This window comes from Lactuca sativa, chromosome 1 (genome assembly GCF_002870075.4).
Source record: "Lactuca sativa cultivar Salinas chromosome 1, Lsat_Salinas_v11, whole genome shotgun sequence".
NCBI classification, from domain to species: domain Eukaryota; kingdom Viridiplantae; phylum Streptophyta; class Magnoliopsida; order Asterales; family Asteraceae; genus Lactuca; species Lactuca sativa.
The window spans coordinates 163,939,095-163,955,672 of NC_056623.2; the positions used below are offsets into that span (position 1 = coordinate 163,939,095).

General features: G+C 42.8%; 1 protein-coding gene across 2 annotated transcripts; it reads right to left on the bottom strand.

Moving 5' to 3' along the window:
* Positions 1–846: 846 nt before the first annotated feature.
* On the bottom strand, positions 847–4,446 carry LOC111908302 (putative zinc transporter At3g08650). Of its 2 annotated transcripts, none has more exons than XM_023904124.2 (6): positions 4,289–4,445; positions 2,876–3,643; positions 2,517–2,801; positions 2,296–2,424; positions 2,070–2,167; positions 847–1,975 (listed from the first exon to the last, which is right to left on the bottom strand). In XM_023904124.2, the coding sequence occupies exons 2-6, from the start codon at positions 3,359–3,361 to the stop codon at positions 1,153–1,155; spliced, it is 1,821 nt and encodes a 606-aa protein (XP_023759892.2). In that variant the 5' UTR covers positions 3,362–3,643; positions 4,289–4,445; the 3' UTR covers positions 847–1,152. The 2 variants fall into 2 exon arrangements, with proteins under 2 accessions (XP_023759892.2, XP_052620372.1); XM_052764412.1 differs by having other exon boundaries at positions 1,317–1,970; positions 4,289–4,446.
* Positions 4,447–16,578: the final 12,132 nt, after the last annotated feature.

The window sequence follows — 16,578 nt, forward strand, 5'->3', positions numbered from 1 at the left end:
CCTATATCATTCTCCAAACTTCAACCTATCATCTCCAAGATTGCAGTTAAAAACATTTTTAAGTTTCCATCTTGAGAAGGGGGGGGGGGGGGGGGGGGGGGGGGGTGACATTTATTATTTATCAATGCTATGTCGTTTTATAGTAGTTTGTTTGTTTGTTAATAAGGTAGTTAGGTATGTGGTGCAAGTTAGCTTAGCTGTGTTTGTTGTGTGTATGTTAGCATGGTATGTATAGGTAGTATAAATACTCTTTGTAACAGATTAGTCTTGGTAATGAGAAAATATGTTCCCATTCGTGATCGGTTGTTCTTAGTCCAATAGGCATTGATGTTCCTTCGGTTTTATGTCCTTCATGTGATTTGCATTCAAAAGGCATAAGAAAAGTGTTCCTGTTTTATGAGGTGGTTGTTCGGATTTGGTTGTGGGTTGCGAATCGGGTGGTCCTTCCTCTTCCACTTAAGGTGATCCTTTTGACTACAATTTGGCTGCTTTGGATTATATAAAAGCAATATGTTTATTCAATCGTCTACCATCTCACGAAGTAGTATATGTTTGAAAAGATTGTAATTACCTCTTCAGATTGGTTCAGGAATAAGATCAATAGAGTTAGCATTAGTACATTACTTGGACTTATGGTTACAAATCTTAATCCATAATATCTCATTGTAATTGTTTTGCTTTCTATCTCCTTGCTTTGTCTTCTTTAATAAAATTCAGCGGTTCAAATAAATACATGACAACCCAAAATGATGCTGATAAGAGATTTTTATATACCAAGATAAAATAAATCAAGATCATTGAAAATGCAACGAACTAACAACAATATTCATATCAAACGACAAAAAATAAGATTAAAATTTCTGTTTCTCTATAAAGTTTAGTAAAATTCGTCGTATGTTACAACCCCAACACTTAACCATTAAAAATATTACGAATTAGTGAGCCACCAATTAGATTTTAAAGAGCCATACGCCATAACAAGCAAATAATAATATCCTATTTCCCGTGCTCCCAAAATAAAACCCTTTTTCTATGTTGTACTCAAAAAGCATAAGCTACCAATATCAGATGATCATCATCTGATATTAGATGACTGGAACACAGTAGTAATGTTCCAGTCATCTAACCAGATAGAACAAACAATTCAAACAATTATCTGACGGCCTCAGGCGCCGAATTACAATACGGTGTATGCAAACAAACCAACTTGGTGGACATAAGACAAACGGTGGCAAAACCGACACCGGCCACCACACCCGCCATACTTTTCCGGCGATCCAACCTCACCGCCCTTTTAAACATACTCAAAAAACACGGTATCAAACCACCACACGCGAACACCATCAAATGGTCCAAACCGCTATAATCAATCCCCGCAAGTATCGCGCCAATCGCCGAAACCGGGCCCACAATTCCAATCAACCCGGACCCCGCCAACGCCCCGTACCAACTATCAGTCGCTCCAAATATACAACTCGCAACTGCCGCTCCGCGGGTCAACCCGTGGAGACAAACGGGGAGGAGCATGTGGCGGCCGAACCCGTACGCTTTTGGTGCCGCCACACCTAACGCGAGCCCTTCCACTAGGGCGTGGAGGGCGATGGTTAGACATGAGAGGATTGATTGGAGGGTGGTTGGGGAGATGGTGAAGGTGGGGGAATAACGGGAATCCGGTAAGGTGTTGGCGGAGGTTTTTTTCCGTGCGGCAAGTTTGGTGGCGGCGGTGGTGGTGATGTGGGTGAAGGTGGCGCCGGTGGCTAGGAGGAAAGCGAGGGTGAAGAAGTTGAGTTTGGAGGTGAAGAGAAGTTGGAGGGGCCGCCAGGTGGCGAGGAGGAAGGCGATGCCGGAGGATATTCCGGTGAGGAGGGTGTGGTGGAGGTGGAAGGCGAGGGCAAAGGCCACCAGGATGTTGCCGCCTAGTAATGGACCCAGACCAAAGAGTAAGGAGACTAGGAAGCCGGATGCGCCTTCTGAACTACATTTAAGAAAATTTTGTTAAAAAAAATTTAAATTGAAGAAATTAAAAAAAAAAAAATTGAACTCAAAATAATTCAGGAAAAGTAACTTACTTGTAATTGAGGCCGAAATTTTGGAACATGGCTCCAAGAGCTTCCATGGAGGCAACTGAAAGAGTGGCTGCTGATGCAACATGAGATGGAGATGCTTCCTATAAAAGTAAGACAGAAAGAAACCGTTCAAATATTTTTCATTAAGAATCTTGTGGAATTGGAATTGGAATTTGAGATTCCATTCCATGGTAGGTTGAAAGGAATCCAATTCCATTCTTCCGATTACCTTAAATGCATCCGGAAGAACCTCAGCAACAACCATCCAGATCATACACCCTGCTGCAAACCCCGTACAAAATGGCAACATTTTATTGAAGGCATCAGCACATATAAACGAAGGCACTGCTACAATAGGCTGTCAAAATAAAAATATAATCAACATAAAATATCAAAGATTGAAACTTTCAATTATTTAAAGAAAAGGGTAATAGGGTATTAGTATTATACCTGGGGCAAAGATGTAATTACACTCCATAACATAGCATTTTGTGGAGAGACTCCTCTTGATGCAAGAACCATACTAACAGCTAACCCTTCTGGAATATTATGAACAGCAATAGCCAAAGTTACCAAAAGACCCTGAGAAAGACCTTTTGATCCAGCAAAAGATACTCCAACTCCAGAACCTTCCCCAAAAGAATGAAGTGTCATGATCCCAATTACAAGAATAACCTTATTTGCATCTGCTCCTTTTATGTCCAACATACTCACTTCACCATAATGCTCAAGAAACTATAAAAATAATAAAAATGTAATAATACCCACAAAAGATAAGTTTTAAATGAGGTTATAGATTCAGTACATACCTGTTTACATAGCCAGATAAAGATGCCACCTGTCAAAATACCCATGACAACCCAACTACCACTACCATGATCTCTTCCTTCTTGTATCAAATCAAAACTTGCTGCTAACATAACTCCTGCAGCCATTCCATTACATATTCCTGCCCATTGAGCATCAAGTTCAACAAAGAAAAATGGCAAAGCACCCAAACCAGTAGCAGCAGCCATGGCTAATGTAAACAGAGCAACAGTGGTCACTGAAACCCTGTTGTTTGAGTTTGAGTTTGAGTTTCCACTCTTTTTTCCATCAAGTTCTTCGTTAATGGTGTTAAAGACTTCACCTAAGTTGTTTCCATCTATAACACTTCCTATGGTGTCCTTCAATGGAGCAGTTATTAGCCTCTCTGTAGTAGTAGTCTTGTTTTCTGAATCTGATGTAGCAGAAGTTGTATATAGAACTAGTGAAAAGAGAAAGAGTATGAAGATTTGTTTATGTATTGAACCCATTGTGTTTGTTCCTAATTCCTATACACAACCTAATCTATCTTGATTTCAACAGAAAATCTCCATGGTGCACTTCTTATCAACACTTCTATACCAATATTACCCTAATCACTGGGAGAAATGACTTTGAGAACTGTTTGTTAATGGAATATAGTGAATCAATCCTTCAGTTAAAACCACATCAACTCATCAAGCAAGTTCAGCTAAAGCAGAGTTCAGGTTTTTTGAATATAAACATGAATCTGCATTAGCCTTCTTGGACACTTGAGCTTGTGTGTGTCTCACCTGAAATTTCAAGAAAAAAGACGATAAAATTGGGAATATTATTATAAATCTGCACCTTATGTGGGTCATCTCAAAACGGAAACTAAAAACATTGAGCATCATCAATTTCAGAAGTCATGGGATGAATATATTTTGGAATTCTGAATTTAACCTAGATAATTCATGACTAAGTACTACACAATTTCAGAATTCATATCATCTGAGCAGCTAAGACTGTTGCCTTGAATTCTGTATTAAATCATAAAAGCAATTCTCAAGCGGAATTCTACAATTTTAGTTGGATCAACGGATCAAGAGCATTGTCTTCGTTTGAATTGAAATTTCATTCTATCACTGATTCTAGTAGACATAATTAATCACTTCTTAATTTCTTAACCTTTATTGTATCACAGATTACAACCCAAATTGATCACCCAGTTTAAAACAAAAAAATGGGAGGGATCAAAATTGTAACGCGAATCTCCAAGCTTTACAGCTAAGAAGCACAGCAATGAAGCATCCATTATCGAAACGTATTCAATTTCGGACTCCAAAAACATCTACTATAAAAAAATTAATTGATCTATGAGAAAAATGATCTGAAGAAAAAAAAACCCTAAGACCTAAAAACGTAAACCTGAGAGTATAAAAAATCAAGGATCGAACCTGCTAATCGAAGAAATCAGCCGTCATGGACAGTTATTACGGCTTCAAAAATCCCGAATGCGTAGATAGAGAGACGACTTTAACAACCCACGGATGACGGAAACGCAGATTCTGCCATGAGAGACAAAAACCGCGGTTGTGACGACGAATTCCGCGGTCGAACCCCCTGTTTTCTTATCTATTTTCACTTTCAGTCCCTATACTATTTTATTAGTTACATCCGCGTCACGATTTTTCTATAGGGTAAATTACTTTTTATACCTTCACGCGTTAATTCAAAAATAAAATTTAGAAAACTTAAAAAATGAAAACCTAGACAATATCATAACAAATCAAGAAATATAATTCTAATCATGATTGAAAGCAAACTATAATATTTATAAAAATCAAACCCAAAACCCAAGTGATATATACTTCAAACTCATTTTGTACTAGAAGTCCTTTATAATAACAAAGATTTATTAATTACAATGCAAGCAATGATACACAATAAATCAAAGTACGGTTTTTAAACGATGTTTGGGATTTTTTTTTATCTAAATTAGCTTCACATGATAAGTTAATTTGAATTTTTTATTACATAAAATATAGTTTGTTATTATGGTTTTTTGTGTTATGGTGTCCTTAATAACCATTTTGATTGTTCGGAATGAAAAAAATAACTCGTTAATAAACAAATTATCAAATTTTTACTTTTCGGTACAATATAAACTAATTTAAACATTTCTTAAACTACGTTTGGTACTTAACAAGCTTATAATGCAATTTCAAAGACCCTCAAAATATTTTTGGTTTCGTCATGACAACATGTGGAGACTACTAATGAATCTCGCCAAACTATGATTGTTATTATAAAATTTGATGTTCAAACATTACTTCAAACACCAATTTCTCCCAATAATTAAGCTCGAGATGTAGAACCATATGCCTTTTGAATTAACCTTTGACCTAATCGCATGCATTGTCGTTAACTCATGGTCTATTGATGTTACATCAACCTTCACCAGTCTCCTTCTCCTTACTGGTGTATGTCAATAAATCAATGATAGTATCTAAAGAAAAAAACAATATAGGTTATGTAACATCCAAAAATACGACCCAAAATTTTTTGTTTTAATAATAATAAAAAATCATATACTGAACGTCATATCATAAAACCATACGTCAAATATCTCAAATCATAATAAAATGTCGTGAAACAACTGTATCAAATCAGACTAAGAATCAAAACAAACTCCCAGGACAAAAACTGAAGTTGTGGTGTGTACGATGACATCATTCCGAGCTCTTCCCTTTACTTGCGGAAGTACCTGAAACCAAAACTAAAACTGTAAGCACGAAGCTTAGTGAGCTCCCCCAAACTACCACATACCATACAATGCATATAAAACACACACTGGGCCTTGCCTACTGCATCGGACCGAAGTCCGAAAACTGCATCGGATCGAAGTCAGGAACTGACTCCATCGGACCGAAGTCCGGAAACTGCATCGGACCAAAGTCCAGAACTAACTGCATCGGACCGGAGTCCGGAACTGACTGGGGCCTTGACCCCTGCATCGGACCGAAACTGACTGAAAATAGCATAGCATAAACATATCAAATAGCATAAACACATATACTGTATACTGCATCGGGCCGTAGCCCGGAACACTTAACACATAAATCCTATCTGAGCCATGAAGGCATCAGACATACTAACTACTGCATCGGACCGAAGTCCGAAACTACTGCTAACTAAACAGGCGGGCATTGTGGCCGTAGACCCATTCTTACTAGAAGGAAACTCACCTCGTAATCTGGCTGCTGAATGAACTACTCGGGAAACTGTCTGTTGCTGCTCCGGTACCTCCCCGACTACAATTTCCATAATTACGCTAAATCAATCACTGATAACTACACTGAGGGTAAAATGACTATTTTACCCCTGCTCAAAGTCAACCTATTGGTCAAAGTCAACATACAGTTGACCTGACTCATCGAGTTGGGTCACCAACTCGTCGAGTCCTTACTCTCACTTTCTTGCTTCTGCTCGCTACTACTCGTCGAGTTTGGCATAGACTCGACGAGTTCCTCTTCGATACTAACACGCAGTCAATCTGCATCCGACTCGCCGAGTTGTATGAACAACTCGTCGAGTCCTCCTTCAACACATGAACACTCTGGCTGTGACTCGCCGAGTTGTATGAACAACTGTTTGAGTCTGTTCTTGAGATATGAAGATTGCCTTGGACTCGCCGAGTCAGGGCATTGACTCGCCGAGTCCCTCTATGAATAAGTTCTATCTCCAACTCACTGAGTCCACCCATAACTCACTGGTTCCACCCGGCATGACACATAAAAGGGGAAGGAATCGGGGACTCGCGACCCGACTCGCCGAGTCTAAAGAACAACTCGTCGAGTCGTTTGCATGCAACACTACTACGATGATTCTGCTCAAATCTGATGCATATAACTTATAGATCTGGGTTCATAAAGCTTAGTTACCATGTAAAGTTTCCAACTTTACGTGTACATATGCATGAAAAAGGATTTAAAGGCTAAAAAGACACTTAAAGGAATAGATGTAGGGATTTCAAGCAAAAGGCTCCATAAGGGTGTTAGATCCACGACTTAGGGACTGAAACATGACTAGACCCGAAGGCCAATCACCCCAATGTGATCTCTCTACCATAAATAAGCTAAGGAATAGATTAAATTTTCTAAATGTGATTCAAAAATAGAGAATCAAACATAGAAACAGAGGGAATCCGATTTTTACCTCAGTAACTCTGTAATAGATGCACAATCTTGGATCTCCTTCTACTCCCTTGGATCTAGCTTCCTTCTTCTCTCCCAAAACTTCAAGATTCACATAATAAGTGCTCAAAATGCTCAAGGAAAGGTTAGGGGTTGCTAAATGATGCTCTGAGAGTGAAGGGGACGAGGTTGGGGCTCATAACATGGTCTAAATAGGGTGCAAAACCCGGGGATTTAGGGTTTCATTCAGACTGATGGACTCACCGAGTCCAGGATATGGACTCGCCGAGTCGCCAACTTAAATGTGCTTGAAATCCCGTCTCTACTTGAAGAGTCGGGCTACTGACTCGTCAAGTTCCTCTTGAAACTTGAATAAATAATAATATTAAATAACATACCAGAATCGGGGCGTTACAACTCTCCCCCACTTGTCTCAGACTTCGTCCTCGAAGTTTGCTGCTATTGCATCTGGGAACAACTCTGGGTAGTGCTCCCTCATCTCCTCCTCTGCCTCCCACGTCCACTCAGATCCCTTCCGGTGCTGCCACTACACCTTTACCAACTGAACCACCTTGTTCCTCAAGGTCTTCGTCTTTCGATCCAAGATCGCAACCGGTCTCTCAATATAATTCAGGCTGCCATCAACCTGAATGTCCCCTAAGGTTACAACTGTTGAATCATCCACCAAACACTTCCACAACTGGGAACACATGGAAAGTGTTCTGGATCTGGCTAAGCTCCGCCGGAAGATCCAACCGATAAGGGACCCGACCCACCCGGGGCGAAACCCTAAAAGGACCGATAAACTTGGGGCCCAGCTTGCCCCTCTTCCGAAACCTGATGATACCCTTCCAGGGTGATACCTTCAGAAGGACCATATCGCCCACCTGAAACTCCAAGTCTGAGCGCCTCCTGTCGGCGTAACTCTTCTGCCTACTCTGCGCAGTCTGCAGTCTACTACGAACCTGTTGGATCAACTATGTCGTCTTGAGCACCAGCTCGGTGCTCCCAATGACGCGTTGACTGACCTCGCCCCAACAAATCGGGGTCCTGCACTTCCTCCCATAAAACATCTCTAAGGGAGGGCGGTCAATACTCGCATGATAACTGTTGTTATACGAAAATTCCGCTAATGGAAGATATGTATCCTAACTACCACCGAAATCTAGGACACATGCCCGGAGCATGTCCTCAAGAGTCTGAATCATCCTCTCGCTCTGCCCGTCCGTATGAAGGTGGAAAGCGGTGTTGAAATGGAGACGAGTACCCATCTCGTCGTGAAACCGCTTCCAGAATCTGGAAGTAAAACGGACATTTGTGTTTGACACCACTGATACCGGCACTCCATGTCGTGCCACAACCTCTCGCACACACACACACACACACACACACACATATATATATATATATATATATATATATATATATATATATATATATATATCGGCTAGCTTCTCAGCCGATATGCTCTCCTGGATCGGTATAAAATGAGCACTCTTCGTCAACCAATCCACTATAACCCAAATCGAATCCACTCCACGTGTGGTCGTGGGAAGCTTAGTGATAAAATCCATAGTGATATCCTCCCATTTCCACACTGGAATGTCCAACGGCTGCATCTTGCCGTGAGGCCTCTGGTGCTCCGCCTTAACCTTCCTGCAGGTCATGCATCTTTCCACATACCAGGCGACATCCTGCCTCATGCAGGGCCACCAATAGTCGGGTCGAAGATCCCTATACATCTTCGTTGCCCCTGGATGGATGGAAAATCGAGACTTATGGGCCTCGTCCATCAACACCTGCCGTACTCCGCACTAGTACGGTATCCATACTCTCCCGTGAAGGATAAACAATCCTCGGCTGTCGTAGTCAAAAGAAGCTACTCGGCCCACAATCCTCTCACACTTCTACCTTTCCTCCTTGAGGCCCTCGGCCTGCGCCTCTTTGATTTGCTCCAATAATGGAGTAATCACTGTCATCCTCAAACAAATATCTCTGATCGGGGCCGCTGCTTCCTTGCAGCTCAGGGCGTCAGCCACTACGGTGGCCTTCCCTGGGTGATAAAGGATCTCACAGTCGTAATCCTTCCACATCTAACCATCGCCTCTGCCTCATGTTCAGATTCGGCTGATCCATGAGGTACCTCAAGCTCTTGTGATCCGTGTAAATGGTACATCGGACGCCGTAGAGGTAATGTCTCCAAATCTTGAGGGCAAACACCACTGCCCCTAGCTCTAAGTCATGTGTAGGATACTTAGCCTTGTAAGGCTTCAACTGTCTCGAGGCGTAAGCTATCACACGGCCTCGCTGCATCAGCATTGCTCCCATACCTGTGATCGAGGCATCACAGTAGACTACAAAATCTTCTATTCCCTCTGGCAGGGTAAGAATCGGTGCCTCGCACAATATCTGTCTGAGGGTCTCAAATGTTGCCTGCTGCTCAGGCCCCCAACGAAACGCCACCGACTTCTTGGTTAGTCAGGTGAGCGGTACTGCTATCTTGGAGAAATCCTGAATGAACCTCCTGTAGTACCCTGCCAAACCTAGGAAGCTCCAAATCTCAGATGGAGACTTCGGGGCCTCCCACTGCATCACGACCTCTATCTTGGCCGGATCTACCAAAATACCCTTCTGGTTGACAAGGTGCCCAAGGAACTGCACCTCGCGCAACCAGAACTCGCACTTGGAGAACTTTGCGAAAAGTTTCTCCCTCCTCAAAATCTCCAGCACCTCCCTCAGGTGCTCCTCGTGCTGCTCCCGAGTCTTGGAATACACCAAGATATCATCTATGAATACTATCACAGACCGATCCAGCATCAGCCTGCACACGTGGTTCATGAGATCCATGAACGCGGCTAGGGCGTTAGTGAGCCCAAATGGCATCACCACAAACTCATAATGTCCATACCTGGTCCTGAAAGCAGTCTTCTGCACATCCTCGTCTCTGACTCTCATCTGATGATACCAGGAGCATAAATCGATCTTGGAAAACCAAGACACTCCCTGCAGCTGATCAAACAAATCATCTATCCTCAGAAGTGGGTAACGGTTCTTCACCGTTACCTTATTCAGCTCCTAGTAGTCTATACACATACGGTGCGACCCGTCCTTTTTCTTCACAAACAAAATCGGTGCACCCTAGGGCAAACTGCTCGGCCTGATAAAACCCTTGTCTAGCAGCTCTTGCAGCTGCGTAGATAACTCATGCATCTTTGGCGGAGCCAACCGATACGGTGCCTTGGCTATCGGAGCCGCACCAGGGATTAAGTCAATCCCGAACTCGACCTATCTCTCAGGAGGTATTCCAGGCAAATCCTATGGAAATACATCCGGGTAGTCTCGCACTACCGGAACATCATCAACTGTCGTCTTGCCCTTCTTCTGGGCATCTAAAACATAGGCAACATAACCGACACAACCCTGCTGAAAATAACGCCTCGCTCTCGCTGCTGAACACAGAACTGGTCCGCGTTGTGGCCTCTCGCCCTGAATCACTAACTCTCCCCCACTGGGAGTGCGAACCCTCACTAACTACAGCTCACAATCTATCACTGCCCCATTGGGGCTCATCCAATCCATGCCTACTATGACCTTATTCCCTCGTAGGGGAATAAGGACCAAGTCCACCGAAAACTACTCATCGAATAACCGTAGGGAACATCCTCTGTGCACTCTCGCAACCCTAACGGTCTTGTCATCTGCTATCTCGACCTCGAGTGGACAATCTAGCTCCCCTGGAGCTCTGCTAAACCTCTTACTAAGCGCAAGAGAGACGAATGATCGGGTAGCCCCCGAATCAAACAATACTGTAGCTGAAATGCCGTTCACTGAGAACGACCCTATACAAAACATATAACCATAAGAAACAATCAATAATAAATGCAGAGATAAGGGATAAATACGTACCCATCACCACGTCAGGAGTCGTTCGCGCCTCCTTTGCTGTCAGCTGAAAAGCCCTACTCTTCGCCACCGGCGTATCAACTCGGCCCTGACGACCATCTGTAATCCTCAAAGTAGCAGGCGCAGGTGCTAACACCTTCCCTGCAGCTGCTAAACTCGGACACTGGGACTTTTTATGTCCCCTCTGATTGCACTGAAAGCAAATCAGATCTGACGCCGCAATGGCGGTGGTAGTGGTTGTACAATCTCTGCTCATATGCCCAGTCCGGCCGCACTTGTAGCAACCGACACTCCCTGCCTTGCACGCCCCATCATGCAATCTCCCACACTTGCCACACCGACCGTGGCTCTGCTGACTTCTGGATCTATGATCTGAAACCTTGGGCTTTTTTCCCGAACCCCCTGTACCTGGAGCTGCCTCCGGCTTCCTCTTCTTTTCCATCTCAAGGTCAATCTCTCTCTCTCGAGCCCTGGAAATCATGTCATCCAGCGTTTTACAGCTGGACCGGCTCACAAACTGGCGGATATCACTCCGCAACATCTCATGATAGCGGGCCTTCTTCATTTCCTCATCTTCTGCATACTGAGGAACGAGAAGTGCCCTCTCCCTGAACTTGGCGGTAATCTCCGCCACTGTCTTTGTAGTCTGGGTGAGGTCCTGAAACTCCCTCGCTAACTGCTGCACCTCGATAACCGGTGCGAACTCAGCTCTGAACCTGGTAGTAAAGTCAGCCCAGGTCATGGCATCCAATGCTGCGTCATCTCCAATGACATGTCCGACCTCCTCTTACCAATCCCGTGCCCTGTCCTTCAAAAGACAGGACACCAATCTAACCTTGTCCTCCTCGGGACACCTGCTCGTGCGAAAAGCGTTGGCCACATATGCCAACCATCTGGTACTCGCTATGGGGTCCTGTGCCCCGTGATAATCTGGAGCTCCACATACCCGAAACTCCTTGAATGTAAGCGTGTGCAACCCCATCATGGCCGCCACCTTGGCACGAAAAGTGCCCAACCTCTCATACATCAGCTCTAGGACACCCTCCTTGATCGAACCGAAAATCACAGGAGTCTGCTCAAGTATGATGCGAATAATCTCTGAGGTGAGAAACTCCCTGGTCTACTCATCTAGAAGCTTGGCTCCCGAGCCTGATCCTGATCCCTCTCCAACACCTGAACTGCCGCTTGCTGGTCTAGGGCGCAAAACCACCATTCTGAAAAACACATTACGATAAATGTCAGAAACACTGATATATCTCGAGGGATCACTACTACTACAGGCCTTCCGGTCTCATCTCAGTCTTCCTTGATTCAAGTACGGATCCTCTGCTTCCAGTAGTATGGGCCCCTACTACCTTCCACATCTATCCGTGCTTTCCTCAAGAACTGCCTTGACTCCACTAAGCCGCTACTACTGCTACTGATCTCTACTACTCTCATCCTAGGCTTGCCCTAGGGAAAATCTCTGACTCAACTTAACCAGTCCTCAGCTGCTGAAGGCCTCCTTGTAATACCAATTAACCATTACCTGAATACCATCACATGTGGCGAGGCTCAAATAATCCTTCGAGTAAAAGACTCGTCCCCACAACGGTTAGACTCAAACAAGAGCTGCGCAGCAGGGCCAAGTCCAACACTCTGAGATTATTCAACCATGCACACATGTGATGTGGCGTATTCACCCAATGGCTAACTCCCATCACTCAGAGTCCCACAAAGCACAAAGCAAACAGCATTCGGACATGAAAAACTACTCAAGCAATTCTATCCTCATAATGAGAAGTTGTACTAACATACAATGCTAAGCTCATGCTATCAGGCATAACCTAAACAGGCTATCCTACTGCTGTCTACTCAATACTAGCATGCAATTCTCATAAAGCTGAAATACATAAAGCAGGCACATAAGGCATCCTCCTAGATCCTTAGTCCTATACTAGCATGATGTTTTACTGAAACTGAAACAAATAATCATAATATAAACTTGTATGGGTAATTTAGGAGTACTTACTTGAGCTCGGCTGATCGCATGCACCACACCCTTTTCTCTTTTAACAAAACTCTCTTCTTTCTAAGTTCTTTTTCAAAAATGTCTTTCTTTTAAAACCATTTACCATTTCCTTAGTTTGAGTTCAGACGCACCTAGGAGTGTATCCGAATCCCTCGAACCAAGGCTCTGATACCAACTTGTAACATCCAAAAATACGACCCAAAAATTTTTGTTTTAATAATAATAAAAAATAATATACTGAACTTCATATCATAAAACCATACGTCAAATATCTCAAATCATAATAAAATGTCGTGAAACAACTGTATCAAATTAGACTAAGAATCAAAACAAACTCCCAGGACAAAAACTGAAGCTGTGGTGTGTGCAATGTCATCATCCCGAGCTCTTCCCTTTACTTGCGAAAGTACCTGAAACTAAAACTGAAATTGTAAGCACGAAGCTTAGTGAGCTCCCCCAAACTACCACATACCATACAATACATATAAATCACACACTGGGCCTTGCCCACTGCATCGGACCGAAGTCCGGAAACTGCATCGGACCGAAGTCTGGAACTGACTGCATCGGACCAAAGTCCGGAACTAACTACATCGGACCAGAGTCCGGAACTGTCTGGGGCCTTGACCCTTGCATCGGACCGATGTCCGGAAACTGCATTGGACCGAAGTCCGGAACTGACTGAACATAGCATAGCATAAACATATCAACTAGCATAAACACATATACTGTATATACTGCATCGGGCCGTAGCCCGGGACACTTAACACATAAATCCTATCTGAGCCACGAAGGCATCAGACATACTAACTACTGCATCGGACCGAAGTCCAAAACTACTGCTAACTAAACAGGCGGGCATTGTCGCCGTAGACCCGTTCTTACTAGAAGGAAACTCACCTCGTAATCTGGCTGCTGAATGAACTACTCGGGAAACTGTCTGTTGCTGCTCCGGTACCTCCCCGACTACAATTTCCATAATTACGCTAAATCAATCACTGATAACTACACTGAGGGTAAAATGACTATTTTACCCCTGCTCAAAGTCAACCTATTGGTCAAAGTCAACATACAGTTGACCTGACTCATCGAGTCCTTACTCTCACTTTCTTGCTTCTGCTCGCTACTACTCGTCGAGTTTGGCATAGACTCGACGAGTTCCTCTTCGATACTAACACTCAGTCAATCTGCATCCGACTTGACGAGTTGTATGAACAACTCATCGAGTCCTCCTTCAACACATGAACACTCTGGCTGTGACTCGCCGAGTTGTATGAACAACTGTTTGAGACTGTTCTTAAGATATGAAGATTGCCTTGGACTCGCCGAGTCAGGGCATTGACTCGCCGAGTCCCTCTATGAATAAGTTCTATCTCCGACTCACTGAGTCCACCTATAACTCACTGGTTCCACCCAGCATGACACATAAAAAGGGAAGGAATCGGGGACTCGCGACCCGACTCGCCGAGTCTAAAGAACAACTCGTCGAGTTGGTTGCATGCAACACTACTACGATGATTCTGCTCAAATCTGATGCATTCAACTTATAAATCTGGGTTCATAAAGCTTAGCTACCATGTAAAGTTTCCAACTTTACGTGTACATATGCATGAAAAGGGATTTAAAGGGTAAAAAGACACTTAAAGGAATAGATGTAGGGCTTTCAAGCAAAAAGGCTCCATAAGGGTGTTAGATCCACGACTTAGGGACTGAAATATGACTAGACCCGAAGGCCAATCACCCCAATGTGATCTCCCTACCATAAATAAGCTAAGGAATAGATTAAATTGTCTAAATGTGATTCAAAAATGGAGAATCAAATATAGAAACAGAGGGATTCCGATTTTTACCTCAGTAACTCTGTAATAGATGCACAATCTTGGATCTCCTTCTACTCCCTTGGATCTAGCTTCCTTCTTCTCTCCCAACACTTCAAGATTCACACAATAAGTGCTCAAAATGCTCAAGGAAAGGTTAGGGTTTGCTAAATGATGCTCTGAGGGTGAAGGGGACGAGGTTGGGGCTCATAACATGGTCTAAATAAGGTGCAAAACCTGGGGATTTAGGGTTCCATTCATACTGATGGACTCGTCGAGTCCAGGATATGGACTCGCCGAGTCGCCAACTTAAACGTGCTAGAAATCCCGTCTCTACTCGACGAGTCAGGCTACTGACTTGTCGAGTTCCTCTTGAAACTTGAATAAATAATAATATTAAATAACATACCAGAATCGGAGTGTTACAGGTTATGAGCATTAGTGGGTTGGCTTCAGTGATACTATTTAATGCCTTAGTGTAACAACCCTCGATAGGGTCTATTTGAAAACATATTTAAAAACATTTTGTCCATGTTTGATATACCTCTTATTGAGTCTAGTAAGAGGTTAAGTTCGACCCAGTCCAAATCAATGTGTCTGATACCCTTGCATAATGTTGTTGGGTTATGAGAGTACTTAGACAACGAAATGGACAGATGGAGAAACATAAATAATCATAACCATTAAAGGACCCATGTTCACTAGATCTAGGCAACTAGTACATAAATAAAATCAAGAGGGATCAAACACATGCACTTGGATTCTTTGACTTCTTTCATTTCACCGGTTGATCGGACTTGATGATCCAACGTAGAATCCTTCTTTCATGACCGCATCCAAGAAGAAAACAACAGCTAGGAAAGCACCCCACGTAGCACTACACCAAAAATCAGCAAGATCTAAATCTGGATCGGCTCTACAAGGCGTGTGGACGTTTATTAGGGTTTTTCTAGATCTTTGAGAGCACCACCGAATTCTCTAGGGTTTTGACTAATTTCTAGAATCTCCTAGTTTCATTCAACTAATTAAACTATTAATTAATTAAGAAACAAGTCCAAATAATTTATCTCTTTTTTAGTTATACTCATATTTGTTCTTACGTGTAACCCAAAATGACACTTCTATTTATAGTAATACTACTAATTTGTTGTGGCTATGTGTACCATTCTTTAACAACTCCTACTTGCACTAGAGGCCAACAATAGTCTAGTCAATACTTACTATTAATAGATGGCGAGTATGTAGTCCAATTACATCTACTATTGTCACACCCCGGGCCTCGGTCGGCGACGGAAACGTCGGGTTGTGAGACGTTCGAAGTTGGATCACATGTATTGAACACGCATTGTATAGTACAAAATAATATATAACATGAATATCACTTCCATTATGAAATAAATATTACATTGAAATTTTTTTTAAGTACTAGAATTTCTATTACAATTAGTACATTAACAGTTAGACATAACAACACATGACACGAATAACAGCTAGTATCATGGTATGACCCATGGATGACATTTGGGTCATTGGTCTTCTTATAGTGTCATGGTATGACCCATGGATGATATATGGGTTACTGGTCATGTGGTAGTTTCTTATAGTGTCATGGTGTGACCCATGGATGAAATATAGGTCATTAGTCATGTTGTAGTTGCTTATAGTGTCATCGTATGACCCATGGATAACATATGAGTCAGTGGTCATGTTGTAGTTGCTTATAGTGTCATGGTATGACCCATAGATGACATATGTGTGACAACTCGAAATTTCTATCTTATAACAATCCCTGCATTCAATCAAAGTCAATCTTTCAATTG

Excerpts from the sequence above, each read along its gene's own strand:
- LOC111908302 (XM_023904124.2), bottom strand. The coding sequence starts at position 3,361 with ATGGGTTCAATACATAAACAAATCTTCATACTCTTTCTCTTTTCACTA. Across the intron at positions 2,168-2,295 it reads TTCTTCCGGATGCATTTAAG|GAAGCATCTCCATCTCATGT; the intron begins GTAATCGGAAGA and ends TTACTTTTATAG. Across the intron at positions 1,976-2,069 it reads AATTTCGGCCTCAATTACAA|TTCAGAAGGCGCATCCGGCT; the intron begins GTAAGTTACTTT and ends TCTTAAATGTAG.